This window comes from Delphinapterus leucas, chromosome 15, assembly GCF_059928025.1.
Source record: "Delphinapterus leucas isolate spDelLeu-1000000601 "Yukka" chromosome 15, BTC_Dleu_Yukka2, whole genome shotgun sequence".
Classification (NCBI taxonomy): Eukaryota; Metazoa; Chordata; class Mammalia; order Artiodactyla; family Monodontidae; genus Delphinapterus; species Delphinapterus leucas.
Genome location: NC_143143.1, coordinates 43,881,799 through 43,908,269, shown reverse-complemented (window position 1 = coordinate 43,908,269; position 26,471 = coordinate 43,881,799). Strand labels below are relative to the sequence as shown.

Genomic DNA, 26,471 nt, shown 5'->3' with positions numbered 1-26,471 from the left:
CTTTTATTATTTTCTTGTACAGCCATGTTCCTGGCTGTTTTCAGTTGGCATGGAACACAAATAACTCCAGTGAAAGTGCCTTAGACACTAGGAAGATGTCCTGCTTGTGAAATTAGGGGAGGGATTTTCAGCAAATGAAGTGGGTCCTGAGTGATAAAACCGGTCTGACCAAGTGCAGGTGAAGGAACAGTAAGGACCAAGGCAGGGAGGCACAGAATTAGAAATAGCAAGCATCCTGAGTGTGTGAAACACAGGATTCAGGGTAGGGACACTCCAGACAGGCAGGAAGGGGCCGATCATGCAGCGCTGTTAAAACCATCCCTGGCAGAGCAGCTGTACTGGCTGCATCCCGCGCGGAATGAAGTAAGGTGCTGCCAAGGCCTGAACTATAATCCGGGACCCTGCCGACCTGGATTCACACAAGGAATCTTCATTCCCCCACGCTGGGTCTTCCGAGCTTTTCTTGGGGACAGCTGGGTGGGAGTCCGGGGCCCTCGAGCACCCAGAAAGGCCGTGGCACACTGGCCTGGGGACCGCCTTGCCTAGTAGCAAGAAAATCGATTCTCAGGGTTTCATTCTGAGTGGCCTTTTCTGGAGACGCTGCCGAGTAACAGGAACCGGCTTCCTCTGCCGGGAAAACCTCCTCCCTGTGTCTTCCCCAATCCCATACAACTTCAGCTCCGTCATCTGCCGGACGCCCTCACGAGCCCGTTGGTCTCCTTCGGCAAAATTCCTCATTAAAACCCCAAAGTGTCTCACGACGACCGGCTAGAGTGGGCTCTTCCGGGAGGAGATCGCGCGGGTCAGTCGGCGGGCGCGGCCCTCGGCTTGTCCGCTGCTCCTGGCGACAACTCCGTCCACACGCTTACAAACCGCCGAACGTCGCTGTGACCGACACAATGGCGAACACGGCCGGCTGCCCTTTTCCGGCGCGTTTTCCCCTTAACCCCATCGGTTAGGAAACGGCCACGGGACTCTTGGTGGGCCTCGCCTCGAGGTCAGAACGGACGTGAAAGGCTGGGACTGCGGGCTAGGACGCGGCGATGCAGACGCCGGAAGCCGCCTCCGGCACGGCCCGCTCGCTGGGACTAGCCGGGGAGCGCCTTGCAGCAACTCCCGCCCCGGCGGCCGGAAGGGGCGGGGCCCAAGTCACTTCCGCGCACGGCCGAGGAGGGAGGCGGGGCCTGTTCGTCACTTCCGCGCGCCGGGCCGTAGGCGGGGGAACGGGGCTCAGGCAGCAGGCGCACGGGCGCCATGAGCGAGGCGGATGGGCTGCGGCAGCGCCGGCCCGTGCGGCCGCAGGTTGTCACGGACGATGCCCGGGTCCCGGAGGCCAAGGGCGGCAGGTAGGCCGGGCCCGGAGCGGGACCGTGACCCCGAGGCGGTGACAGCGGCGAGCGCCTCGTTTAGTCCTCGGGGGCCTCGCTTCACGGGAGGAAGCGGGCTCTCGCCGCGCGGTGCACCTGCGGCCCTTCGGTCATTGCCCGGCTCCCGGCCCCCCTTCCCCCGGCCCTGCCGCACTTCCCCGTGGGGACGCCTGCGGAGCAGCCCGGGGCGCGCGGAGAGGGCCTCCGCACCTGCCCTTCTTGCCGCGCCTTCAGGAAGAACGGGGAGCCGAAGGGGCGTTTTTGGGCAGTTTTTGTGAGGGTCCAGGCTTGCACATTTTCCTGGTAGGGACGGAGATGCATAGGGACCTTCCGGAATTTAAATATACTTTGCTTTGTTAACTAAAAACTGAAGCATAAGCCTATAAAATTCTTAAAATTCTCCTCTTTACTTTATGCCCTGAGTGTCCTAACTTTGGATTTTTAGGAAGAACCAAGAGGCCCCACACAGACCAAGCTCAAAGTGTGGAACTGATTGACTTATATGTTGATAGAAGTATTGGGAATATTTCTTGGCGTGCCAGCGGGTGTGGTACATACTGAATGTGAGACAGCTTTTGCCGAGAGAGACCGAATTTATTCCCTGATGATAATGAGAGGAACACATTTGAAGGAGAGACATGGCAGAGAGGAGCGTTTGGGCTCTAGAAAGGAGATTCATGGAGAGTTTTCAATAATATGTCTCGGGGCCAGTGGAAAGGTTGGATATATGTTTCGTATATAGTCCTCACTGTAGGGTGATCAGCTATCCTGGTTTGCCCTGGACTTTGGGACGTGGGACTCTAAGTGCTGACCCTGGGCAAACCAGGACAGGTTGGACACCTTTTTGACTGTGGGTGTTGTGAAATCATCTGGTGATGACTTAGGAGCCTTTAGAGCACACATGATCGGACTGGCAGTGCTGTGCTCCAGAAACTGTGCCAACACCGAGTCTCTACACACTCATGCCCAGAAGACCAGGAAGCAGCCGGCCTGGGTCTGTCTGGAGGTGCAGGGCATAGAGTGCCCGACTGCACTCGTTTGATGGGCCCAACTCTCAGCTGGGCTCCCCCAGGCACTCCAGGCCCCAGGGCAGGGGGCAGAGTTAATTCAACTGTTTTTCAGTTTCTCTGGGGGTTTCTTCCTTAATGGTAGGGTTAATTGAATGTTCCAAAGTCCTCACCTGTTGCTGGTCTTTCCCTGGGTGCCTTTTGCACTGTGTTAATTTAAGACATTTTCTTGGCTTTCCTGTGTTTCCCTCTTTGCTCTTCTTCTGTATCTTTGTAACAGTCTCTTTCCTGTCACCCACCTTCTTTCGTATGTGTATATTGTAATTCTTTAGTTTTTTCTTATTTTTACCATGCAGTTCTTCTCTATTTTTCACTTCTTTTGTGGTGGTTTCTAGTAGTTTATCTGATTGTCATCTTGGATTACCTTAAAAGTTGAGAGTTCACCCTAAGACGGGAAAACGTTGTGTATAATGGGTGAAGTAAAGGAATCTGAAGGAACTAGAAACGTGATGATGATAGAGTAAACTTTAGACATGCTGAACAGAATAAAGGAAGCCTTGAAGGACATACTGTTCAGTTAACAGAAGCAGGACAATAGATTTCGGTGGACAGGACACTGAACGATACCTTGCTCAATCTCCTGACTCTTGGCATGAAAGGTGGCATTAGCTCTGTTTTCCTGGTGAGGTCGTTGAGGTCTCTGTGAGTCATGTGGTTTACGTAAAGTTACAGAGGAATGGAGTCACAAGTGACATGAAAATGAATGAAGGACAGAATTGGCCGCTGGACAGTGAGAAGCATTGAGAAGAGTTGTGTGTGACTCTCAGGTTCCAGGGATACTTGGCACCTTGGGTTCCAGTCTCCCCTGGATTTGGGCCTAACAGGTTTTCCATAAAAATCACAGGTCTTTTTTGATCTCACTGAATCTGTTGGTCAGGACTTCCGTCTGCGACTCAAGGCCCTGATGTCCTGTGTGCAGAAGTGGTTAGAGATGCCCTCTGCCGCATTTGGCTGGTGCCGCAACAGGATTTTGTAAGTCGTGGCTGAGCCGATGGTAGTTGTCAAATCCTCTTGCGTCACTGTGATCGCTCTCTTGCCTTAGAGACTGTAGGAAATTTCAGGGTGCAGGTGTAGAGGTTGGGGCAAACAAGTTGATTTCCCAGATGGCACCTGGGAGGGAAGTTGCTGACCTTCTGGGATGTGTCAGCCCAGATTGGGAAGGAGAGTAGGATGGGCACGTGCAGCACTTTGTCGGTGAAAATGGTATGGATGAATGGAGGGTCCTTTATTTGAGTGGACGCAGCGCAGGTGTGCGGTGGGGGCAGCCGTGCAGGAGAGGCAGAACTGTGGCTGACTGTGCCAGCTCACAGGAGCTGGCAGTGAGATGGGCCTGTCAAAGAGTTAATGAACCTTGGGCTAAAATAACCATGTGCCCAGAGCCTGGGTGGGAAGCCCTCCGACCTCACCCCCAGGACCTGTGCACCCAGCAGTTACAGGCTCAGTGCCCAGGGGAGTGCAGCTCTCGCCTGTGCCGAGAGCTCGTTGAGTCCTTTGTTTCCTCGGCTGCATGGCTCTGCTCAGTGGTTTCTCCTGAAGTTTCTGGGCAGAGCTCATGGGTTTCGAGCCCTCCCCACCCTCTGCCCGACCTGCTGTACTGTTCCCCTGTGTGCTTGTCACTCCCTGGTGGGCCGTGTTCACACCAGGATGCACGGAGGGCGGGAACTTGATGGGGCCTGGCATGCCTGCCGTGTGTGGAGGTGGTCATTAAATGCTCGTGGGCTCCCAGGTGGTGCTGTCTGATGTGGCAGCCACTTGGCCACATGTAGCTACTTAAGTCTAAATTAATTAAAATGAACCAAAATTAAAAATTCAGTCCCTTTTTGGTGTTACGTAGTGGGTTTGAGGGATGCTGGGGCTGATGAAGGAAAGTGATGTGACTGTGGGGTGGCAGCAGCCACGTGAGCTTCGTGGGTGACACTGACGGGTTTGCGTGTGGGGGAATCTCACGGGGGAGGGGATGAGAGAGGCTCCCGGGTCAAGGCAGGTGGTCAGAGAGCTCTAAGGGCAGGAGTGGGGTGGGAGTGGCGAGGCTGTTTTATCGATGGGTAATAGCTGTCTGGTGAGGTTTCACAGAGAATGCAAAGCAGGCAGGCTCTAAATGGCTAAAAATTTGTGTTTGGGCTATTTTTAAAGTAATTGGATATGTAAAGTTGGAGTTTGGCGCTGATGGGTCTTTTGAGCTAATGTGTCTCAGCCTGCAGTGAGGAAGTAAACAGCCTGGGGCTGAGCTGCTGTTTCTAAAACTTGACCCTGTGCAGAACTTTCCAAAGGGGCTGGCTGGCGGTCAGCCAGGGTGTTGATGGACTTCTTTCACTGGGGAGGGGTTTGAATCAGGTCAGCGGTGTCCGGCCGCACATCAGGCACAACTGGGGGGCTTGAACCTGCCAGACAGAATCTTGGGCCTTGTTTACAGCTGCCCCAGGGGAGGTGCCCCCTTCAGGAGCACTGGGCTGGGTGGCCTCCAAGTTCTTCTCCAGTTCTTTATACTCTGCTTGTAAGAGGGGGCTGGCTGGGTCCCCGGCAAGGATGGGCCGTGTGGACACAGGCCTTTGTCTCAGTTCCGGCCACCTTTCTAGCTGTATGCAGTTGCCTTCTGTCCCGGCTGGACTCCTCGTTTTCCCCGTCGTAGGAAGGGGCAACCAGGTCTTCAAGCACGCTGCCACAAGCTCTAAATCACATTCCTAAATTAAGATTTTCAAATGTACACAACAGTGTAGAAAAGGAGAGTTAACAACATAGAGCCCGAGCTAGATGGGAAGGATCTGTTTTATATGGAATCGTGTTCAGCAAGGAAAAGGGAAAGGGGCTCTTTGGCCAGTGTCACCATTTTCGTTGGTGAGTTTGCACAAGGCAGCTTCCCCTGAGGAGCAGGGGCCGGGGGTAGGGGGATTACATCAGCCCCCTATGCAGGACGGCCCGTCCTTCTTTGTGGGGGCCCTGCGGAAGGAAGGGTTTGTGTGGTGCCGTGTGGCCCACTCTTTGGGACTCCACTTTTAAAGGAACCACAGGACCAGCCATTCCTTCCCTGCGCCCTTGCAGATGCCCTCTTGCTGTGCAGACACTGGCTGTGGCCATCACGCTGACAGACTGGGCACCGAGTGAGTGATGCATGTCCCAGCCTGTGGACGGGCGGTTTGCAGAGTTGGTCACTGACTTTGTTTACTTTCTTGACATCTTTGTTGAGATGTAATTCACATACCATCATTCTCCAGTTTAGAATGTCCAATTCAGGGGTTTTTAGTTTATTCAGAGAGATTTGCAACAGTCATCACAGTCTAAGTTAAGAATATTTTCATCACCGTTAACTTTTTTGGAGGTGAAATTCACATAAAATAAAGGGAACCACCTCAGAGTGTACAGTTCAGTGATGTTTAGTGTTGGGCAACCACCACTATGGTTTCAAAACTTTTCCTCATCCTATGAAACTCCTTGTTCCCATTAAATAATCACTCCCCGTCTCCCCTTCCACCAAGTGTCCGTTAGCAGACGAGCGGATAAACGTTGGTGGTGTTGAGCTGCGGAAGGCAGGAGGTGCTGACACGTGCTGCAGCTTGGATGAAGCCGGACACGTGTTGAGTGCACGGAGTGGCTCACAGAGGTCACACCGGTAGCTCCATTTACCTGCAACGCCCACAGAAGGGCAGACACAGTCAGCTTGTGCAGAGTGTTTCAAATGCTACTCCAGGCTCCAGGTCCAGGCGTCTCCTCCGGTCCTTGGCAGGTGGCGTTGCTAGCAGTGACTGTGGGCTTGGGGTCAGACCTGGCCCTCGGTCTCGTCCTTCTGGCAGTGGGCCGTGCGCCGGCCACCGTGCCCCATCCACTTCCCTCGTCCTGGAGCGGACGGTCCAGTTCCGCCTGGTCACCCTCCTGAGCACGTTGCATGGCACCTCTTGTTTTCACCGTCTTTGTCATCACACTTTTCGGGGCCCTTGCTCCTTGCCCCTCGCAGGCCTCTCAGGTCGTGCCCGCCTGCTGTTGTGTCTGGTGGTCAGTGCTGATCTGTGCCACGTGTGCACTGCATGCTCTCTGTTCTTGTACCCTTGACCACGTGAGTCAGTCACGATAGAAGAAGGCTGATGGGGTTTGGAGACCGGCCTGGGAGGGAGGGGTTGCCTGATTTTCCCTTCCTGGTCACCTGTCTTCTGCCAGGAGCCTGGCAACTCGGCGTTTCATCTGCTGGGGGTGCGTCCTCAACCCCATGTGAAAAGGGGGTTAGGAACAAAACTCGCTTTTTGGAGGTTATTAGAGGGAAAATAGGTGCAGTTTGGGATACTCATTAGCAGAAGGGAATGTCAAAGGTCAGCACTGTCCCCTGTGCATGAAGGTACAGGTGCACCTCAGTTCTGCTTGGAGGTGTCCCGGCTCATCAGGTACAGGCGTGCTGTCCCCCTCACTGTGGGATACAGTCAGCCCGGCTCTCTGCTGCTTTCCTCCAGGTCTGATCCTTGTCCTGGCATCCTCCTGAGGTCTCACCAGCAGTGCCTTCCATGTCCATGTTTCAGCTCACAGTCTGTTCTCACTTCGTCCTGAGCCTTTGCCAGCAGAGTCTTTAAGGTCCGTGCTTCTAACAACAGTCAGTTCGAGGAAATCTAGACCTTTTCTTTCCTGATCCTCACGATTCTTTCCTCCTCCACCTACAGCTCGATTCCAGAGCTACTTCCTCATTTTTAGGTATTCGTTATAGCAGCACCCCATTTCCAGGTAACAGATTTAATCAGAAAACTGTATTAGGACTTCCATGGTGGCTCAGTGGTTAAGAATCCGCCTGCCAATGCAGGGGACATGGGTTAGAGCCGTGGTCCGGGAGGATCCCATATGCCATGGAGCAACTAAGCCGTGTGCCACAACTACTGAGCCTGCGCTCTAGGGCTGGTGAGCCGCAGCTGCTGAGCCTACATGCTACAACTACTGAGCCTGTGCTCCGTAACAAAGACAAGCCACAGCAACGAGAAGCCCGTGCACCGCAATGAAGAGTAGCACCCGCTCTCCGCAACTAGAGAAAGCCCACGTGCAGCAACAAAGACCCAACGCAGCCAAAAATAAATAATAAAATAAAATAAATTTAAAAAAAACTGTATTACTTTTCTGTGGCCGCCATGACAAGCAACCACACACTTAATGTAAACAACACAAATTGATTCTCTCACAGTTTCGGGCTCAGGAGTCATGCACAGTCTCACTTTGCTGAAACCAAGGTATCAGCAGGGCCACCACGTTCCTCCTGGCAGCTCTAAGGACAGTCTGTCCTCCTGTTTAGACTGGGGGCAGGATTCAGGCACTTCAGCATGCTGTCCATGTGTCTGCAGGGGGCACTCTGTCATTCTTTCATTTCCACCTACCCCCAGTAGAAGCAGAACGATTTGTTTTCTGCTTTACTTGCTTATTAAAATCATGAATGTTCAGAACTGGGTAGGACTTTGAGGTTACTCTGCTGCAAACCCCGAGTCACAGTGGGGAACCGTGGGCTTCGGGGTGCAACAGCTCACCTGAAGTGGCGTGGCTGTAGTTGGGACAGTTGGGGCTGGCACCCAGGCCCCCACATTTCTGCATTCTTCATTGAAACCATCTTGTCAAAAGTCAAGTGAAACATTGCCCTCACGTCAAGTTGCTTTGTTAAGTGTGAGTCCTGATTTTTTTCAAGTCAACTTATTTTGATAGAAAAAGATTTTCCACTTTAGGAGCTCATGATTTTAATTTGCTTTAAGTTACTTTTGATTTCAGGTGTTCAGTGAATTTGAATACGCTGATGCAAGGGAACAGTGATCCTGGGCGGTTTATTTCTTAGCAGGAGGCTTCACGTGCTCCCTGGTCCATGGGTGAGTGAGGATGTGTGTGAAGATTGTTGGAGAGGAGTTTCAGTCCTCCATGGTCATTTGTCCACACGCTTCGCTAGAGGCCCCAGGGCACTGTCAGGTCTCCCCATGGCTTTCGCAGTGACGGCCTGGAGGTGTGATCTTGTAGGTTCTCTAACTGTCTGTATCTGTCAGGCTTCTCCCAGGCAGAAGAGCTGGGGTCACCTCTTGAGCTCTTAGAGGTGCGATGCCCAAAATGGTTGGGGTTGGATGCTCAGGACATTCTGCTTCTGTTTCCTTCTTTTTTTTTTTTTAATTAATTTTATGTATTTATTTATTTATTTTTGGCTGTGTTGGGTCTTTGTTGCTGCACATGGGCTTTCTCTAGTTGTGGCGAGGGAGGGCTGTTGCAGTGTGTGGGCTTCTCATTGCAGTGGCTTCTCTTGTTGCAGAGCACGGGCTCTAGGCGCGTGGGCTTTAGTAGTTGTAGCACGTGTCGTTGTGGCGCGTGGGCTCTAGAGCACAGGCTCAGTAGTTGTGGCGCATGGGCTTAGTTGCTCTGCGGCACGTGGGATCTTCCCGGACCGGGGCACGAACCCGCGTCCCCTGCATCGGCAGGCAGACTCTGAACCACTGCGCCACCAGGTAAGCCCAGGCGGATTCTTAACCAGTGCACCACCAGGGAAGCCCTATTTCCTTCTTGAGTTTGTCTCTGAGCATTGCTTCTTTGAGTCCAGGCGGCCAGAGGTGGTGGCTGAGGGATGCTGTCTTCCCCGTGGATGAGGGTGGCTCCTTGCCTCAGCGCCACTCTCTCCTCTGTCACTTTGTGCCCATCAGTTCTTTGGGTTGCCCACTTTTAACCTCTGCTAGAGGATCCAAGATACAGCTTAGCAGACTACCTTGGAAATAACCGAGAAGAGTGTCCCACACGCTGAAAGGTTAACAAAAGAGCAAGGGCATGGAGTGCACAGTGCTGACCTTTAGTCACTGACATGGAGGTGGTGGCGGGCAGGCCAGGCGGGAGGGCTGCCCCTGCCCAGAGGGCCGAGACTGCGGCCATTCTGCCTGAGCCCTGCCCAGTGCCTTCCTGTGCTTTGTCTCTGGCAGCTCCTTCAGTGGCAGAGTGTTCCGAGCCACCTTCCTGATGCTGGCTGTGTTCCTCACCGTCCCCCTGCTTGGTGCCATGATGCTGCTGGACTCTCCCATAGACCCACAGCCTCTCAGGTGAGCTGTTGCACAACTTGGGGGGCTGGGGCTGTTGCTTGACAAAATATAGTAAACAGGCTGAAATGACTTCTCGACTGATAAACCAACCTGCTCTGAAAGGTAAGTTATTATGGGAAATAGAGATCAGTGATTTCTTTAGTGCCTGTGTTTCATGTTAAGTTAGATGTTGTACAGTATTATCCATGTTACTGTTTCAAAAACAAAACTGTACAAAGCAAAATTAAAAACCAGAAAAATCCCAAACAAAAGAAGCTTAAGTATTAGAGACGATTAGCCTGAATTCATTTGAAGTGTCAAAAGCACACATAAATGAAGGTTAAGTTCAAGTTGCCTTCTTTACATTTTTTAAGTAACTGATTTTTTTTTTAATTGATAAGTGCTATTTGTTCAGCAGTCACAAATATGTTTGCTGGAATAAGGATTTATAAGTAGCTGATTTTTAGTAAACCTTGTAATTACTGTTCTATTTTTCCTAAGTTACCCTTTATCAGTGGGGATCTGTGGGTAATGCAGTCCGTTATAACTTGAAAAAATAGTGTACACCTCAGGGTCTTGTGAATGTATTCACATTTGTAATTACAGTCACGCAGAGCCAGGCTCCTCTTGGTATAATTATTTATGACATCAAGGGCTGTGCAGCCTGGTTCAGTAAGTTCCTGTTTCCCCTCAGAACCGCCCAGGGTGATGAGGCTGTCTGAAGTTTACTATGAGTGAGTTCATGTAAGACTTTAAAGCTTTAGATAAGAACCCTGGCTCAGTATAGAGAGAATCTAACAGGTACAACTGAATAACACGTTGGTGGTTTGTGAATGAGAGTTGAGGCTTCATGGTGGTGTGTTGGGCGTCCTCTCCAAGGGGCTCCCTCCTGCCGACCCCCTCACTGGGTAGAAGGATGCGGCTAAGCCTGCCCCAAATGCAAACTGCCTGGGCCTTTCTGGATAATCCAGTTGGCCAGGCAGGAGCATGAATTGTGTCCACAGCTGGGGATCAAAACCTGGGCTGGGGAGCTGGCCTTGGAGAGAGGAGGCAGTGGGGAGCAGGTGAGCATCTGGCATCTGAGGGGACAGGGAGGGTTAGAGCTTCCATGACCGAAGACCTATGATCTCAGTAGAGGTCATTTATTGTGCAGAGTGGTGAAGCAATTCGGGGAAAGAAGGTGTGAAGTCCTGACAGCCTGGAGGGGAGCGAGGTCAGGAAGGTTTTGAGGTTGTGCAGAATGAGCCCTGTCTGTGGAGTAGATGTGCCGGGTGAGGAGAAACCCAGAGAAACCGGTGTGGCTGACGGGCCTCTCCTGGGCTCAGAGTTAGGGAATGACTGGCTCCCACATTGGGGCTGTGGGCCCCCAAAGCCGGAATGAAGGCAGAAGGCTGGCAGATGGTGAGAACGGGAACGATCTGCGGTTTGGGGAAAAGTGCTGATAACAGCAGCAAACAGGACTTTTGTAAAACTCCCTTCAGAGCAAAGTGAACAAGGAAGGGGGAGACCCACTGACTAGGGTGAGCGGTGCAGTCTCAGTGCTGGTGGGGCTCAGCTGGCGGAGGTGTCCTGGGGGCTCTGTCTGCAGGGGATTCAGGAAAACAGAGGACAGACAGACCCAGAGGGCGCAAGACTAGGGGAGACCCTTCCAGGGTGGCTTGTTATGTAGTTGGCGGCAGTCCTTAGGGAGCAGAGTCAGCGGGAAGGCTGCCAGACTTGGCCAGATCCTGCTGTGCAGAGCAGCCTTCTTTTCTTTGTTAGGAAGATTGGGGACTAGTGGACACGACATAAGTGACATCCCGATTCCTGGAGGGTGTTGCTCAGTGTACGTCAGGATACATTTTGCATGTGGAGAGATGGGAGCCCAGTGGTGTGGTCACCTGTGGTTGGCACGGGCGCAGGAAACTTGCATCAGCTTGGTGGTCCTCACTGCACAGGAGCGTCTGCTCATGGAACCAGAGGGGTTGGGTGGCTCAAAGGTTTCCTGAGCATCTCTGAGGACCCCAGTGTGTCTCCCTCCTGAAGGGGTCAGGGGGCATGGGACACTGTCTCTCTCCTTCCCCTGCAGATCTCCCGTGGGCCTTGCCTGAGTTTTATTTTTTGTGTTTCTATTTGCTCCTCACATCTCTGACCACCTGTAGCATTTTATTGCCACTATTTATTTATTATCTTTGAGTTTTACAGTTTCACTCTGCTAATAAAATGCATACTTTTGACAGTAATGGTAATAGCTTTCAGTTGCTAGAAGAATTACTATTCCTGTTGGTTTTTTAAATTATAGCCACAAAAAATCTCTTCTTTAAAACACGTGTTTTTTATGTTAAATTTTACAGCAACTGAAAAATATGGTTTAAATATGGCAGAAACAGTCCTATCCTTTTATGAAAAATAATGTTTCTGTTCCTTTCTGGATGGAAGCTGAGTCCTTCCACAAAGTGGTGGGTGGAGGCTGCGGTGACCACTGCTGAATTGGGGCCCATGGGCCGTGTCCTGGCCACATGCTTGTGAGACACATTCACAGCTCACAGTCGGGGGGGCATTTCCTCAGTTCCACCTCAGAAGGAAGACTAAAGAGTGATCCTGATCAAATGGAACCATGGGGAGAAACAGGATAAAATTGGAAACTGAGCATAAGTGGTGACTGAAGTTAGGGGGAGTAGCACGAGTGAATAGGAGTTAACAATTAATGAGTTAATGCGAGTCCATGGACCTGGGCCGGCCCGAGGTGCTGGGCTGGGCCTCCTGGGCTGCTGTTCCCTGATGCTTCTGCGCCCAGCGGCGGGCCTGGGGGCCCTGTTTGTGTGTCCTTTGCATTTTCTCCTATGTTTCCTTGTTTCCCCGCGGAGATTACCCAGACTCCTTGGGGGCAGGGACAGCACGTGATACACTGACTAGTTTGATGCTGCAGCCATTCCCTGAGGACCTCCTGAGTGCAGGGAAACCGGCAGCGTCCACGTGGGCAGAGGGAGGTTGAGTCTCAGGGGAGGCTCCTCTGCCCCTGCTCTGTGTGCTCGTCTGTTGTTCCGTTTACACATGTACCTGCACCTGGGAGGTGTGACCTTCCCGGGCAGAGTTTGAACCCAGGTGTGTTGCAGGTCATGGTCCTGTTCTCCCCCTTTGGAAATAAAACTCCTTAGTTAACCCAAGAGTGTGTTTTTGAAAAGCAGGTAGAAAGCCATAATTGGGAGGCAGCAGATGGTGAAGCGGGGGGATTTAATTTGGGGGGAGTTGTGCTGTGTCTTGAGTAGGAGGCGGAAGGGAGTGAAGAGTTCTGCCTGGAGGGGGATGGGGGTGGAGAGTTCCCACATCACCCCCCCCCCCCGCCTTGGTTGTCCCACTCTGGTGGGCAAAGTGGGGGGGAAGTGGGAGCTCTCCTCCCTTCCTCCCTCCCTCCCACGGTACTCCCCGGGAGCCTCCTGGGTGCCAGGTGTTCAGGATACAACAGGGAAAAAACACAACAAATCCCTGATCTCGTGTGTTCTTGTGGGGACAGACAGTTGACATAGAGAAGTGAGAGCTGAAAAGTGTTGCCAGCAAAGTCGAGTGGGGTGGGGTCTGTGCTTCTGGGGGCCGTGTTGGACGCTAAATTGGGTGGTGGGAGCAGGCTTCACTGAGAAGGTGATGGAGAGGAGGCAGCAGACTTAGGATGGGAAATGCCTGGTGCTCTCAGGGACCAGCAGGGAGGCAGAGTGAGGGGAGGAGAGGAGGCTGTGGCCGGACTTCAGGGCGAGGAGCTCATGGAAGACCTTGGCTCCGGGGGAGAGGGCCCGTTGCAGGGGTTTGAGGGGCGGATGCCGTGATCTGACTGTGTTTCCTAAGGTGCAGGTGGGCTGCTGGGTTGCGAGCAGACTGTGGGGGACAAGGGAGGAGGTGGGGAGGGAAGATGGTGGCGTGGACCAGGCTGGCAGCAGAGGACCTGACTTGTACGGGTGGCATCAGCAAGAGTTGCTGACGGGTTGGGAGAAATGGCGTATTTGCCTGTGTGTGGAAAGGGGAGAGCTCCTGGGGCGGCTTCTTCGTGTGGGGAGGGGTCCAGGCCAGAGGGAGCTGGGGGGCCCCCGAGAGTGACAGGCGGGAGACAGGTGCGCGTGTGCAGACGCTGGGGCTGTGGCGCCAGGCCCAGCCATCTTCTGTCCCCTCTGGAGTGGGAGGTGAGGCTGTCACTGTGAAATGTCCACTCCGCTCCCTCCGTCTCAGCTGGACCCGGATGGCCTGGCAGCCCGGGGGAGAATAAAGGCCTGGGCGTGTGAACCGCAGGGTGGAGCAGGTTGGATGGGTGGGCGGAGGCGCGGTGGCCTTGGGTGGCTGCTCCTGCGGAGTTCTTGCATCAGCCACACTTACGTTCTCAGTTCTCTTCTGTGCTGTAACCTTTCCTGATATCCCAGGAAGTTCTTTTTCTTAACTTGTGCTTCTGGCAACTAAGGATGTTATTGGAACATGTGCTCTTTGTCAAAGAATGGGGAGTTATGCGTGTAGGTCCTTGTAGGTTCTCCGTAAATACTTTCTTCATGTACTTTTATAGACAAATCCCTATAATTGCGTTATTTTACAGCTTCAAAGAACCCCCGCTCTTGCTTGGTGTCCTGCAACCAAATACGAAGTTGCGACAGGCGGAAAGGCTTTTTGAAAATCAGCTTGTTGGGCCAGAGTCCATAGCACATATTGGGGGTAAGTAGACCCCTGGGACTTGGCGCTGTCTGTTGCCTGAGTGGGGTCCTGTGGGGGCAGCTCCGTGGGGAGCCCCGGGCAGCCTTCTTGGCTGCGGTCATGCACGTGTTTGTCTACCAGATGCCCTGCGGGAACCTCTCACCTCTCCGAGTTGCAGGCCATTTTAGTGCTGGGTGATTTTGAGTTCATGTCTGTGAAGCATTTTATTCTGCTCAAACTGTTGGACCCTTTAAAGTGAAAGGAGAAAGGAAAAAATGTGGACAAACATTGGTGCTCAGTTCATTTATCACATTGGGTAGGTGTTACTTGATAGGACGTTCCTAGCACAGATTGTCTTTGTGTAGATTTCATTTTTGAAAAGAACAGGAACCATTCTCAATATTTCCACTTTTTTTCTAAAGCTCACTTTGGTGGGTACATTTAAGGGTAACCATCTGCTTCAAAGTTGCCCAAACCTAAGAACTGGAATAGGGTCTGGTTCTAATTCTTGAGTCTGTAGCAACCTGGAACAGGTCTTTTCTGTCTGTTAGAATGAGAGTTAAGCTCAGGAATAAAAAAATATAGTTAATGAAAAGTTTGCCGAGGGTTGAGATGTGAGGATTTCCCAGCCACTTCTTACCTCTGCTCACTGGCCGTCTTTCCAAAGCACGGTGGAACGGCTGTGGGCATGGGCGGCCAGTGTGCTTCTGTTTCCTTCCAAAGGCCTGTCAGGCCCACGCCTCCACCTCTGTTGCTGTGGACCAGCCCCTCTTTCCCAGCCCTACTGTTTGGCTGGCCCGAGGACTGAGTGTTTCTGCAGTTGGTGGCAAAGTCAGAATTGTTCAGGAGGGATGGGCACTTCGTGATAGAGCTTCATGTTTCTCTTAAAAAGATTTTGATGTTTATTAATTTCACAGATTTTGTGTTTTTGGTTAAAAAAACCCGGTATTGACATTTAAAACTGGAACTTTGAGGAGTTATAGTGATTTTTAAAAAAATCTCTCAGAGGATGCTTTTCTTGTCTTTTCTACTTGGCCTGATGCCTCATCTTGCTCTCTCATCACGCCTCCCTTTTCTCTCTTAAAGGAGCTGCTTGTCCTTTGGTGATATTTCTGGTTACCCGCTGCAGGTGTGAACCGCACAAAGGCCCTGGGGACCCACTGCTGCTGACAGTGGAGGGAGGCACTAGCCTCCGGAGTTGCCAATGAACATCCTTTAATTTTTTAAATAGACTATGTTTTAGAGCAGTTTTGGAGTCACAGCAAAATTGAGGGGAAGGTACAGAGATTTACCATATATCCCCTACCCCCTACTTTCCCCATTATTATTATTTTTTTAAATTTATTTTATTTGTTTATTTTTGGCTGCATCGGGTCTTCGGTTGCTGTGCGCGGGCTTTTCTCTAGTTGCGTTGAGCGGGGGCTACTCTTCGTGCGGATGTGGGCTTCTCATCCCAGTTGCTTCTCCTGTTGTGGAGCACGGGCTCTAGGCGTGGGGGCTTCAGTAGTTGTAGCATGCGGGCTCAGTAGTTGTGCCTCGCGGGCTCTAGAGCGCAGGCTCAAGTTGTGGTGCACGGGCTTAGTTGCTCCGCGGCATGTGGGATCTTCCTGGACCAGGGCTTGAACCTGTGTCCTGTGCATTGGCGGGCAGATTCTTAACCACTGTGCCACCAGGGAAGTCCCTTGCCCCGTTATTAACATCTCCCATAAGATGGTACATTTGTTACAATTGATGACCCTCCATTGACACATCATCATCACCAGATTCCACAGTTCACATTAGGGTTCACTCTTGGTGTGTACGTTCTATGGGTTTGGACAAATGTTTAATGACATGCATCCATCATTGTAGTATCATACAGAAAATTTTTACTGCCTCTCCAGAAATCCTCTGTGCTCCACCTCTTCATCCCTCTCTGCCCCCAGCCTCTGGCAACCACTGATCTGTTTCCTGTCTCCTTAGTTTTGCCTTTTCCAAATGTCTTAGAGTTAGAATTATACAGCATATAGTCTTTTCAGATTGACTTCTTTCACTTACTGATATGTATTTAAGGTTCCTCCATGTCTTTTCACGGCTTTATAGCTCATTCCTTTTTATTGCTGAATAATATTCTGTTGTCTGGATGTAGCGTAGTTTATTTTTCCATTCACCTACTGGAGGACATTTTGGTTGCATCCAAGGTTTGGAAATTATAAATAAACCTGCTGTAAACATCTGTGTGCAAATTATTTCGTGGACTTAAGTTTTCAGTTCATTTGGGCAAATACCAAAATAATTGCTGGATCGTATAATAAGAGTATGTTTAGTTTCATAAGAAACTGCCAAACTGTCTTCCAAGGTGGCTGTACCATTTTTCATTCCCCCCGAGCAGTGAATGAGCGTTCCTGTTGCTCCACATCCTCGCCAGCATTTGGTGTTGTCAGTGTTCTGGATTTTGGCCATTTTAATAGGTGTGAAGTGGTATCTCATGGCTGTTTTAATTTGCAATTTCCTGCTGCCATATGATGTGGAGCATCTTTTCATATGCTTATTTGCCATCTGTATATCTTCTGTGGTGAGGTGTCTGTTTAAGTCTTTGGGATATTTTTTAAATTGGATTATTCATTTTCTCATTGTTGAGTTTTAAGAGTTCTTCACATACGTTGAATACAAGTTCTTTATCAGATGCATCATTTGCAGATACTTTCTCCCAGTCTGTGTGGCTTGTCTTCTTATTCCCTAGATGGTGTCTTTCTCAGAGCAGAAGTTTTTAGTTTTAATGAAGTCCAGCTTATCAATTCTTTCTTTCATGGATCATGTCTTTGGTGTTATATTTAAAATGTCATCACCACACCCAAAGTCAACTAAGTTTTCTCCTTTTTTGTCTTCTAGGAGTTTTGTAGTTTTGTGTTTTACTTGATCTAGGTCTGTGATCCATTTTGAGTTAATTTTTGTGAAGGGTGTAAGGTCTGTGTCTAGGTTCATCTTTTTGCAGGTGAATGTCCAGTTGTTCCAGCAACATTTGTTGAAGAGACCATCTATACCTCATTATATTGCCTTTGCTTCTTTGTTAGAGATGAGTTGTGAATCTGTTTCTGGGCTCTGTATTCTGTTACTTTGATCTATTTGTCTCTTCTTTTGCTATTACCACACTGCCTTCATTATTGTAGCTTTATAGTAAGCCTTGAAGTCAGGTAGTGTCAGTCCTCCAGCTTTTTGTCTTGGCTCTTCTGGATCTTTTGCTTCTCCATATAAGCATTAGAATCATTTGGTGGATATCTACAAAATAGCTGCTTGGGATTGCTTTGAATCTATAGATCAAGTTGGGAAGAACCTCTTGACAATGTTGAATCTTCCAATCCATGAACATGGAATATCTCTCCTTTTATTTAGTTCTTTGATTTCTGTTATCAGAGTTCCATGGTTTTCCTCATCTAGATCTTGTACATATTTTGTTATATTTAAACCAAATACTTCATTCTTTTGGAAGCTAGTGTAAATGGTATTCTGATTTTAATTTCAAATTTCACTTGTTCATTGCTGGTATGTAGGAAACTGATTGACTTTTGTATATTATCTTTGTATCCTGCAACCTTGCTATAATTGCTTATTAGTTCCAGGAGTTTTTTTTGTTATTGTTGATCCTTTGGGATTTTCGACATAGACAATCATGTCATCTACAAGTGAAGATAGTTTTATTTCCTCCTTCCCAATAAGTATACCTTTTATGTCCTTTTCTGGTCTTATTGCTTTAGCTAGAACTTTCAGTCCAGTATTGTAAAGGAGTGATGAGAGCAGACATCCTTGCTTTGTTCCTGATTTTAGTGGGAAAGCGTCTAGTTTTCACCATTAAGTATGATGTTAACTGTAGATTTTTTGTAGATATTCTTTATCAAGTTGAGGAAGTTCCCCTCTGCTCCTAATTTGCTAAAAGTTTTTATCATGAAATGAGTGTTGGGTTTTTGTCAATGCTTTTTCTGCATCTATTGATATGTTCATGTAGTTTTTCTTTACTCTGTTGATATTGTGGATTACTTAACCGATTTTCAAATGCTAAACTAGCCTCGCGTACTTGGGATAAATCCCACTTGGTTGGGGTGTATAATTCTTTTTATACATTGTTGGATTTGATTTGCTAATATTTTCTTGAGGATTTTTGCATCTTTGTACATGAGAGATGTTGGTCTGTAGTTTTCTTTTTTTTTAAATTTATTTTAATTTACTTTTGGCTGCGTTGAGTCTTCGTTGCTGCGCGAGGGCTTTCTCTAGTTGCGGTGAGTGGGGGCTACTCTTCATTGCAGTGCACGGGCTTCTCATTGCGGTGGCTTCTCTTGTTGCGGAGCACGGGCTCTAGGTGTGCAGGCTTCAGTAGTTGTGGCACGCAGGCTCAATAGTTGTGGCTCGCGAGCTCTAGAGCACAGGCTCAGTAGTTGTGGTGCATGGGCTTAGTTGCTCCGCAGCATGTGGGATCTTCCTGGACCAGGGCTCGAACCTGTGTCCCCTGCATTGGCAGGCAGATTCTTAACCACTGCGCCACCAGGGAAGTCCGGTCTGTAGTTTTCTTGAAATGACTTTGTCTGGTTTTGGTATTAGGGTGATGCTGGCTTCATAGAATGAGTTAAGAAGTATTTCCTCTGCTTCTATTTTCTGGAAGAGATTATAGAAAATTGGTATCATTTCTTCCTTAAATGTTTAGTAGAATTCATCAGTGAACCCATCTCAGCCTGGTACTGTTTTGGAAGGTTATTAATTATTGATTCATTTCCTCAGTAGATACAGACCTATTCAGATTGTCTCTTTTCTTCTTGGCGTGAGTTTTGGCAGATTGTGTCTTTCAAGGAATTGGACCATTTCATCTACATTATCAAATTTGTGAACATAGAGTTGTTCGTAGTGTTCCTTTATTATCCTTTTAATGTCCATGGGGTCTATAGTGATGTTCCCGCTTTCATTTCTGATATTGGTAATTTCTATCTTTTCTCTTCTTTGTTAGCCTGGCTAGGGGATTATTTATTGGATTGGCCAAAAAGTGCATTTGGGTTTTCCGTAGCATCTTACGGAAAAACCCAAACAAACTTTTGGGCCAACCCAGTATTTCATTGATCTTTTCAAAGAACCAGCTTTTGTTTTGGTGATTTTTCTCTATTGATTTCCTGTTTTCAATTTCATTGATATCTGCTCTAATTTTTATTATTTGTTTCTTCTGCTTACCTGGGGTTTCATTTGCTCTTCTTTTTCTAGTTTCCTGAGATGGAAACTTAGATGATTGATTTTAGGTCTTTTTTCTTTTCTAATATATGCCTTTGATGCTACAACTTTCTTTCTAAGCACTGATTTCTCTGCAGCCAGAAAATTTTTATAAGTTGTATTTTCATTTTAATTTAGTTCAAAATGTTTTCTAATTTCTCTTGAGGTTTCTTCTTTGAATTATGTGTTATTTAGAAGTGCATGTTGTTTAATCTCCAAGTATTTTGTGATTTTCCAGCTCGCTTTCTGTTATTGATTTCTAGTTTAATTTCATTTTGGTCTGAGAGCAGATGTTGTATGATTTTTATTCTTTTAAATTTGTTAAGGTGTGTGTTGTGGCCCAGAATATGGTCTGTCTTGGTGAATGTTCCATGTGAACTTGAGAAAAGTATATATTCTGCTGTTGTTTGGATGAGGTAGTTGATATCCAGTTAATCAGTGATGCTGTTGAGTTCAGCTGTGTCTTTACTAATTTTCTGTCTGCAGGATCTTTCCATTTCTTTTTTATTTTTTTTATATCGAAGTATAGTTGATTTTCAATGTTGTGTTAATTTCTGCTGTACAGCAAAGTGACTCAGTTACACATATGTATACGTTCTTTTTCATTATGGGTTATCCCAGGACATTGAATATAGTTCCCTGTGCTGTACAGTCAGACCTTGTTGTCCATCAGTATCTGTCCATTTCTGAGAGAGGTGTGCTGAGGTCTCCTCCCCTAATCATGGATTCATCTGCTTCCTTGCAGTTCTGTCAGTTTTGCCTCATGTATTTTGATGATTGTTCTTAGGCACATACATGTTAAGGACTGTTATGTCTTCTCTACAGTTGACCCTTCGTCGTTACGTGGAGGCCTTCTTGATCCCTGATTGTGTTCCTAGGTCTGCAGCTGCTCGGAGATTAGTAGAACTACTCCAGCTTTCTTTGATTAGTGTTAGTGTAGTATATCTTTCTCTGCCCCTTCATTTTTACTCTATGTGTGTCTGTATATCTAAAGAGGGTTTCTTGTAGACTGCATATAGTTGGGTCTTGTTTTTTGATACACTCTGACAGTCTCTGTTTTTTAATTGGGGTTTTTATACCATTGATGTTGAAAATGATAATTGATATACAGTTGACCCTTGAACAAGTCGGGTTTGAACTGCGTGGGTCCACTTGCACGTGGATTTTTTTCCGGTAAATACATTCTACAGCACTACTCGGTCCGCAGTTGCTTAAATCCGCGGGTGCAGAACCTTGCGATGCAGAGCCTGGAGGATGTGAGGGCTGACCATAAAGTTGTGCACAGGCTTTCGACAGTGCACAGGGTGACAGTTGACACCCCTAACTCCCAGGTTGTTCAAGGGTTAACTGTGGTTGGATTTCTATTTCCCATATTTGTTACTGTTTTCTGTTCATTGCCTTTGTATTTTTATTTCTTATTTTCTCTTCCACTCTCCTTCTGACTTTGTAGTTTCAGCTGAACATTTATGATTCTATTTTCTCTCCTTTCTTCGCATATCAGTTATACTTATTTTAAAAACTTCTTTTAGTGGTTGCCCTAGAGTTTGCAATATACATTTAAAAATATGGAGCATTTCATGAATTTGCACATCATCTTTGTGGTTCCAGTTCTAGTGTATGTGCTGCTGAAGTGAGCACTTAATTTTACACCGAGGGCCTTCCTAGCAGTTCTTCCCCTTTGGCTGGGTGTAATCGGCTTCAGCAGCAGACACTGACATGAAGCAGATGTGAACAGCCCCGAGTGCTGAGCGTCAGCCCGAGGGTCCCCGCTTCTTTGAGGGTAGAAAATCCTGTTTTTATCCCTGACTGGTGTCTGCTGTGCCCTGGATCCAGCCTCGGGGTCACAGCCATGCTGTCTGAGGCCCCCGTGGGGTTTATCGCTGCACGTGTTAAGACTTTTGTCCCCAGACACCACTTGCCTTCATCTTCAGAACTGCCGTTTCCTCTCTGGAGATAAAAAGCACAGACTGGCCGCCTCTGTTGTAGAAGGTTGTGAGAGCACAGTTTTTAGGCTAACCCAGTAATACCCTTATTCCCTCCTGTCTTTAAACAGATGTAATGTTCACTGGTACAGCAGATGGTCGAATCGTAAAACTTGAAAACGGTGAAGTAGAGACCATCGCCCGGTTTGGCTCAGGCCCATGCAGTAAGTCAATGACCCCTGACGTGTGTCTCTTCCAGGCACCCAGGAGGGTGCCAGGAGGAGCTGTCTTCCCCAGAAGTCGGGTCCTTGGAGGAGGAGAGCCTGACGGCCCAGCTAGAGGCTGCCTGGGCTCCTCATTTGCCACCTGTGCTTGCAGTTTCCCATCCAGCTGTGGCCGTGGCCTTGCCGGGCCCCCACACCCCAGAGCTGCTGCAGGAGGTGCTGGGCTTTGTTCCTCACGTGCTGGAGCGCATACCTGTACTAGCCCCCTCAGGAACCTCAGCCCTGCATCCAGAGTGAAATACCCTTAGGTCGCTCAGCTTTTAGAAACTCACTGTTTAAAAACTGGTAGCTCCCAGACTTATTTTTTTAAGAGCTAGAATGTTTTTCTAAAAATGATGCATTTTTATGGTGAAATGCAAACAACGCAGAGAAGAAAGTAAAAATCACCTCAGAGTCTTCTCAGATGTAACTGTTAACAATTTAATGAATAACTTTTCCGATTTCTTTCTGTTCATGGATACTCACACCCACACATGGTTTTATGTGATGGAATCATACTCTACATTTGGGTATTTAACCTGCTTTTTCCCACTCCGTATTTTGCCTGTAAGTGCCTCTGCAGTAAGTGCCCTGCAGTATACACCTTGAGGAGCACACCCTGCGGTGAGCACCCTATAGTAAGCACTCTGCGGTAAGTGCCCTGCAGTGAGTGCCCGGCAATAAATACGCTCCGCCACGGGTTTAAAAAGAGTATAGGTAGTAGAACAGGAGAGTGGATCTCAGCAGTAAAACAGGAGCTTTCCCTTCATGACGGGAGGAGGGACGCTGCCATGTCCCTGGATGGGCACAGCATTCAGGTCCAGCTGTTGGGCCTAAATCCGACTCCTGAGGTTCTGGGGGATTTGGGAGTGGGGCCTGTGTCTGCTGACGTCCCTGAGTTAACTGTTTGAGTCTCAGGGTGCTGATGTGAACTTGATTCTTGAGTATCAGTTGCTGTGCTTATGTCCACATCCAGATTCTCGGGTGGTCCCTCTAGACATGCTGGACAATTGTCCTAAGCTCTAGGGGGGCTGGAACATGGGGGGCCGAGTCTGTCTCTGAAGCCATGGTCTGTTTTGTTCTCTACAGCATGATGCAGGTTTAGGACGGGGTGGAGGAGGTGTTTGGACACTGAGGGGCCACAAATCTTGGACCAGCCACTGATTCCTGTCTGTTTCCCTAGAAACCCGAGATGATGAGCCTGCTTGTGGGAGACCCCTGGGCATCCGGGCCGGGCCCAACGGGACCCTTTTTGTGGCTGATGCATACAAAGGGCTATTTGAAGTAAATCCCTGGAAAGGTAAGTGACAGTAACTTGTTTCCTTCTATGATGATTGCTGATCTTTTAAACAGTATGTGCATTTATTTATAAATGGATTTAGTAGAATTTGTTCAGTACAGTCTACTGGAGACCCTGATGTTTTTCTTATTCACTGAATGGAACTGAAAATATTACCTGCAGATACCAGCCAGTATTCACACCGTGTGGCTCCTCACTTATGCCTGCTTCTGGCCCATTCCCTCCTTTCCCCTGGCCTTTGTGTTTGAGCCACAGGATCTCAGAAGGACTCATGTTGAGGATGTTAGGCTCCTCTTCCTATCTTTACTTCTCTGTATTTCTCTGCATCTGGTCTTGCTGTTTGTTTTCTGCCTCTCTGTCTTTTCCTTCCTCCAGTTCCTTCTCCTCTTTCTCTCCCCTGACTGAGCACGATGTCACCTCGATCAGTGCCACAGTATTGCTATGTGTGCTTCAGCGGGAGGTTCATGCTGAGGGAGGAGTTGCCATCGTGGGTGGTGCACCGGGCCCCTGGGCGGCCCCCGCTCTGCTGGGTGCTGGCTGTGTGAGAGTTACTCAGCCTCTCTGTGCCTGCTTTCCTCACCCACGGGGCAGGGATGACGGGAGTGCCTGCCTTGCGCGATAGTTGTGGGGGGTTTAAATGGGATTATATGTGGGAAGCGCTGAGCGCTCCTTGAACGTTTGTGCTACAATCTAAAAAGATTTACTGTGATTCCTGCCTTTTAAATTTAAAAGCAGATGAGGTGAACTTTCTGTATTTCTCTCAAGCAGACAAATAGAAAATTGCCTTTTTAACCTAAGATTCTTACCAGATTTTTAAGTCAGTTGGTCTTGATAAAAGGAGTTCCTCATCCTTAGAGGGGGGATTCTGCCTTTAGTGGAGCTGGTCTAAAAAAATTCATCACCTAATAGAAAGAAAGGAAAACACTGAGTTTTACTGTAAGAAGGAATAAATCTTCTGTCAGGACACGGAGAAGCTCATTTAGTTTTTCCTTGTAAATCAGTTAGGCCGATTGATATTTTGAAATTATTGAGTTACACGTTCTTAGAATACAAGCAAGTCTCTCCCCTTCTTTCTTTCTTCCCTTCTTTCCTTTTCTTCCTCCCCCCGCCTTGCCTCAGGTGAAGTAAAACTGCTGCTGTCCTCCGAGACACCCATTGAGGGGAGGAAAATGTCCTTCGTGAATGATCTTACAGTAACTCGGGACGGGAGGAAGATTTATTTTACGGATTCTAGCAGCAAATGGCAAAGACGAGATTATCTGCTGCTGGTGATGGAGGGGACAGATGATGGTCGGTGAGTGTTCCTTCTGGATCTTCTCCTCAGGGAGGCTGTAGACAGGCAGGGTGACTTCGCAGAGCTTATTACATCCAGGAATTGTTGGGGTGTTTCTGAGCATAGTACTCAGCTTTTAAGGGAGGATCTTACTGTCTCCTGGAAACAGGTGACGGACACAATGAAACAGCGAGATGTTCTCACTTTCTTCTTTGGAGAAATGAAGGTAGAATGGCCAGGCTGTCTGAGGGTGTGGTCTTGCAGCGGGGGGAGACCTCACAGGCGACCTCTGAAGGGGACTCCTGTGAGGCTGCAGCCACGGTGGCCCTCCCTGGTGCTGAACCAGTGCTCAGGTCAGCGAGAGAGCTGACTGTGGGCTTGCCTGGAGGAGGGTGCCTGAGGGCCCAGACCGGGAGCAGGGCTCTAGCGCAGCAGGGGCCCCCAGACACCCCGTGTGACCTCCGCTGTTGGCGCCCACAGCCTGCTGGAGTACGATACCGAGACCAAGGAGGTGAAGGTTTTGCTGGACCACTTGCGGTTTCCCAACGGGGTGCAGCTCTCACCTGCGGAGGACTTTGTCCTGGTGGCGGAATTGACCATGGCGAGGATCAGGAGGTGCGTGAGCTGATGTCAAGTCCACCGAGCTGTGGGCCGGGTGGCTGTGAGGTGTCAGCTGCAGAGCCTGGGACGCAGCGGGTGCCTGTCCTGTGTGATGAGAGAGTCATCTTCCCTCTCCCTTCCTCAGCCTTCTTGCGCGTCATGGGCTGGGAGAGTCTTGATGGAATGCTGGCTGCGATCCCGGCCCTTTTCCCTGCTGGTGGGCCTGGTCCGGCCCTGCTTCCCGTACCTGCTTCTTGCTGGGTGGGCCCAGGGCTCTGAGGGCTTCTTGGAGCAGACGTGCCATCGTTCGTGATGGATGGGTTTACAGTTGTATCCATTCGGTTATTGGGACCAAGACCAGTTTGATGCTTGGCTAAAATTTTTCCTTCAGTTGGGGGGCTGCCACTCATTGCCTGCTTGGGCGAATTTTTCAGGTTCTACGTGTCTGGCCTGATGAAGGGAGGGGCCGACCTGTTTGTGGAGAACTTGCCTGGATTCCCAGACAACATCCGAGCCAGCAGCTCCGGGGGTTACTGGGTCGGCATGTCGACCGTTCGCTCCAATCCTGGGTTTTCCATGTTGGATTTCTTATCCGAGAGACCGTATCTTAAAAGAATGATTTTTAAGGTAACTATGAGAACTATTGATTTCAAAAAACAAAATGAAAATGCATCTAATTATGGGTTTTTTGACCTTTATGGAAGCTCTGAAAATTCTAGTTCTGCTTATAGTATTTGGTGCTTTTAATGACTTCTTTAAAACATATTTTATTCTTTGCCTTGTAACGTAAATGTAAACATTTGAGCCCTCTGAGTTTTTTCTCTTGGTTTCCTTGTCTGGGTATTTTTATCGTCACCCTCCCCGTTGTGACCTGTTGGGGCCTCTAGCCCTGCCTGTCCCTCTTGCTCTCCGCTCTCCCTGAGACCCCGTCCTCAGCAAACTCAGCTCTTCCTTGAGTGGTTGCAGGTGCCCCTTCCTCCCGCCCCGCTTCCTCCTGCCTCCTCGGAGCCTCATCACCCCCTTCATGGGATTTCGCCCATGTCCTTAGTTGCAAATACTAACCTATTTGAGACTTAAGGTCCTGGAAGGTGCTGGGCAGCAGTTGCTGAGTCTGTGCGGCACGTAGCCCTGCCGAGGGCTGTGGGCACCTTCTCAGTGAGGCTGGCCCACGGCCTTCAGTGTTGTTCCGAGTTCGGCAGTGTTGTTCACTGTTCAGAAATGATGCATCGTCGGCTGCAGAGTTACATCTGTTCGCTGGGGCCTGGAGGGGGCAGAATGGGGCAGTGTGCAAGGAGAAGGGTCTTGAGGAAGGCCTGACCAGCTGTGGGGCCCTGGGCAGGGGATGTGGGCTCTCTGCCTCAGTTTCTCCATCTGTCAAGTGGGAAGAATAATAGCGCTTCCTTAGGTGATGAAAAATTTAATGAGAAAATGCAGGTGATGCCCTTAGCTGAGTATAGTGAGTGCTTGAAGCTGGTACCCATCAGAGGATGTGCTCTGTCCGTGGTGATCGCATCTCTCCCCTGGTTGATAGGCTGCATCTCTGCACCATCAGAGCAGGTGCTTTTTCTGTTGAGTTCTCTCCGTTATCCTCAGCGCCTAGAACAGTGTCTGCATCAGGAGCCAAGACCGTGTGTGAGAAAGGGCCAGCGGGGTGGGCGTGTTCCCGGACATGGGCGTCCTGGGCAGGAGTGGCTCGGCGTCGTCATGTGGCTGGGAGATAGATGGTGGGTCTGGGGCAGGTGGGAGGTGGGAGGTGGGAGAGGACCACAGGCCTTGCAGACTTGAAAAGGAGGTTAGATTTTCTTCAGAAT

The 26,471-nt window shown here is 49.2% G+C and overlaps 1 protein-coding gene across 1 annotated transcript in view; it reads left to right on the top strand.

The window, feature by feature from the left end:
- Nucleotides 1-1,213: 1,213 nt before the first annotated feature.
- Nucleotides 1,214-26,471, top strand: part of APMAP (adipocyte plasma membrane associated protein) — a 28,006-nt gene continuing 2,748 nt past the window's right edge. Inside the window, exons 1-8 of the mRNA XM_022594178.3 lie at nucleotides 1,214-1,346; nucleotides 9,334-9,450; nucleotides 13,982-14,097; nucleotides 21,356-21,448; nucleotides 22,671-22,787; nucleotides 23,907-24,081; nucleotides 24,541-24,675; nucleotides 25,095-25,287. Coding sequence (XP_022449886.1) covers nucleotides 1,255-1,346; nucleotides 9,334-9,450; nucleotides 13,982-14,097; nucleotides 21,356-21,448; nucleotides 22,671-22,787; nucleotides 23,907-24,081; nucleotides 24,541-24,675; nucleotides 25,095-25,287 — 1,038 coding nt within the window. The 5' untranslated portion in view covers nucleotides 1,214-1,254. The remainder of the gene's footprint in view (nucleotides 1,347-9,333; nucleotides 9,451-13,981; nucleotides 14,098-21,355; nucleotides 21,449-22,670; nucleotides 22,788-23,906; nucleotides 24,082-24,540; nucleotides 24,676-25,094; nucleotides 25,288-26,471) is intronic.